Source organism: Arachis duranensis, chromosome 6, assembly GCF_000817695.3.
Source record: "Arachis duranensis cultivar V14167 chromosome 6, aradu.V14167.gnm2.J7QH, whole genome shotgun sequence".
Taxonomy (NCBI): Eukaryota; Viridiplantae; Streptophyta; class Magnoliopsida; order Fabales; family Fabaceae; genus Arachis; species Arachis duranensis.
The window spans coordinates 106,779,318-106,781,671 of record NC_029777.3 but is presented as its reverse complement, the minus strand read 5'-3'; the positions used below and the strand labels follow the sequence as shown (position 1 = coordinate 106,781,671).

The following is a 2,354-nucleotide window of genomic DNA, read 5'->3' as shown; positions in this document are numbered from 1 at the left end:
ATATGAAAGTATATATAACACTAATAAAGGCACCACCCCGGTTGATCCAATAGCAAAGTTAGATTATGTTTGGGGAAAGGTATAAGAAGAAAGGGTAAATTGGTAAAGAAGCTTTCCTCCGGATTCCCCTACCAATTTGGTAGTTTACCATGAAGATGCAATTGGAAGTAGTGTCCATAGGTATAATAATAATAAGATTAATAAATTCCTAAATTCCTCTCTAAACTTTTTTTGAGAAGTTATTTAGTCTCTCATCTTTGATTTATTAAATTTTTAAAGTGACACATATTATTAGTTTAATCTTGTGTACATTTTTCTTGTACTTTTATTTTTTAGTATTAAAATAATTAATAAAAATACTATAAAAATGTGTATGTTTAAACATTAATTTTTTAAAACATTTATTTTAATATTTAAAATGTATAATAAAGTGTGCCACTCATTTCTAACTATCAACTTAGTTCAAGTGGTTATTTATCTAAGGAAAAAAAAAATAAAACTCATGTCACTACTAAACAAAAAGGTAAAAGGAAAGGAAATACTCATAAAAAATGGTTAAAGTTAAATCTGATACTTGATTATGAAGTGAAAGAAAGTAAGAGAATTAATGCTTTTCTGCCATGCATCAACACACCTTGTCCTTAAGCAAGCATATAGAATCAAAGTTCCCAACAAAAAGTCACATATAACTATAATAACCTACTTCATTCTCATCACTTTATTTGTTTCTATAACACACACACCATAGTAATCCAAATTAATATACACATTATTTCACTAGGGCCATATGAACATACATACCTCTCTTTAATAGTTATTAACACAACATGGAATTCATCAAAACGCCTTTGCTATCTTTATTCATTGTTCTTGCTTTGTTAGCCAAAGTAACATTTGAAGACAAAGTTGATGATGATGATGAGGGTTTAAATCTATATTGCATTAGTGAATGTGCCACGTGTCCAACAATATGTTCACCGCCTCCATCTCTTGCTACATCAAATTCAAACCATAATAATAATCCTACAACATCCCCCTCAAATAATTCAAATAATAATAATAATCCTTTACCACCACCAATTCAAACATCAAATCCAAACCTTCCACCACCACCACCACCACTTTTAACATCATACCCACCACCACCACCTTCTCTAATCATAACATCAAACCCTCCTCCACCACCACTTCTAACATCATTTCCTCCACCAACAATTCCAAAAATACCCTTTGCTCCACATCAACCTTCTTTCAACTATCCACCACCCTCGCAATCGCAACCGTTGCCTCAGCCTCCTCCTTCTCCTTCTCCTCCTCCGCCGCCGCCGCCAAAGAACCCTTCTTCTCCTTCATCATCAGGCTCATCAGGAGGACAACCTAATGTAATTTCTGGGCCACATGACTACCCATATCCTTATTACTATTATTATTCCTCAAATGCAGCATATTCTTCTCATTATTATGTTCATCATGCCATGAACTCACTCCTTCTGGTTTTGTTCCTTCTTTCATTTCATATATAGGGTATTTTGTTGAATTGTTGTTGGTGGCTGGTGAGTGTTAAACAATAGCTTCTGTATATATAGAGAGAGATATAAGCATGTATATAGTGTTATATGTAGTGTTACATAAAAGTTGAGATACATGTAATTAGCATTTGGGGGATGGGAGAAGAGCTTTAGTTTGTAATTTGTTTGCAAATAATTAACTCCAGATAATTATTTATTGTTGATTACTTTCTAAATATTAGCCATCTAAATTGGTCAAAATTATACAATCTTCGATTCACATTATTTAGAGAAAATTTCACTCTCTTCCACGATGCTAAAATGATACTTTTTTTTTTATTTGTAAAATATACATTTTTTCTTGTAACTCTTAAAAATCTCCTCTTTAATCTATTTTAAATTTGTTGTATTAACTGACATTAACTTTACCCATTTTTTTAAAAAATAAATTATTTTTTACAAAGCAAAAATTTTATTTTTTTTGTGATTAAATTTCATTTAGCAAAATATCCTTTAACAAATAATTTTTCTATTGATTAAATTATATTTTTTTAAAATATTTTTTTAAAATTTTTATAATTAAATTATTTTTTTCTTAAGATACCCTTCAATAATATTTTAATTATTAAGGAACTTGTTTTATAAAGATGTGAATAAATGAGATATTAATTTTTTAAATTTGAAATTTATCCATCTCGGGTTATTTTTAAATTTTGATAAAGTTGTTAATAAGTTTTAATAGTTCTATGAAATAAATTATTTATTCATATTAACTGTTATACATATTAACGGTGGTAAATTTTTTAATTTAATATTAAAATAATATACATTAATATCGAAAAATTA

The 2,354-nt window shown here is 28.6% G+C and overlaps 1 protein-coding gene across 1 annotated transcript; it reads left to right on the top strand.

The window, feature by feature from the left end:
• Positions 1–827: 827 nt before the first annotated feature.
• On the top strand, positions 828–1,523 carry LOC107495471 (leucine-rich repeat extensin-like protein 3). Its single transcript, XM_016116619.1, has one exon. It carries the CDS (start codon positions 828–830, stop codon positions 1,521–1,523), a length of 696 nt encoding a protein of 231 aa, XP_015972105.1.
• Positions 1,524–2,354: the final 831 nt, after the last annotated feature.

Excerpts from the sequence above, each read along its gene's own strand:
- LOC107495471 (XM_016116619.1), top strand. The coding sequence starts at position 828 with ATGGAATTCATCAAAACGCCTTTGCTATCTTTATTCATTGTTCTTGCT.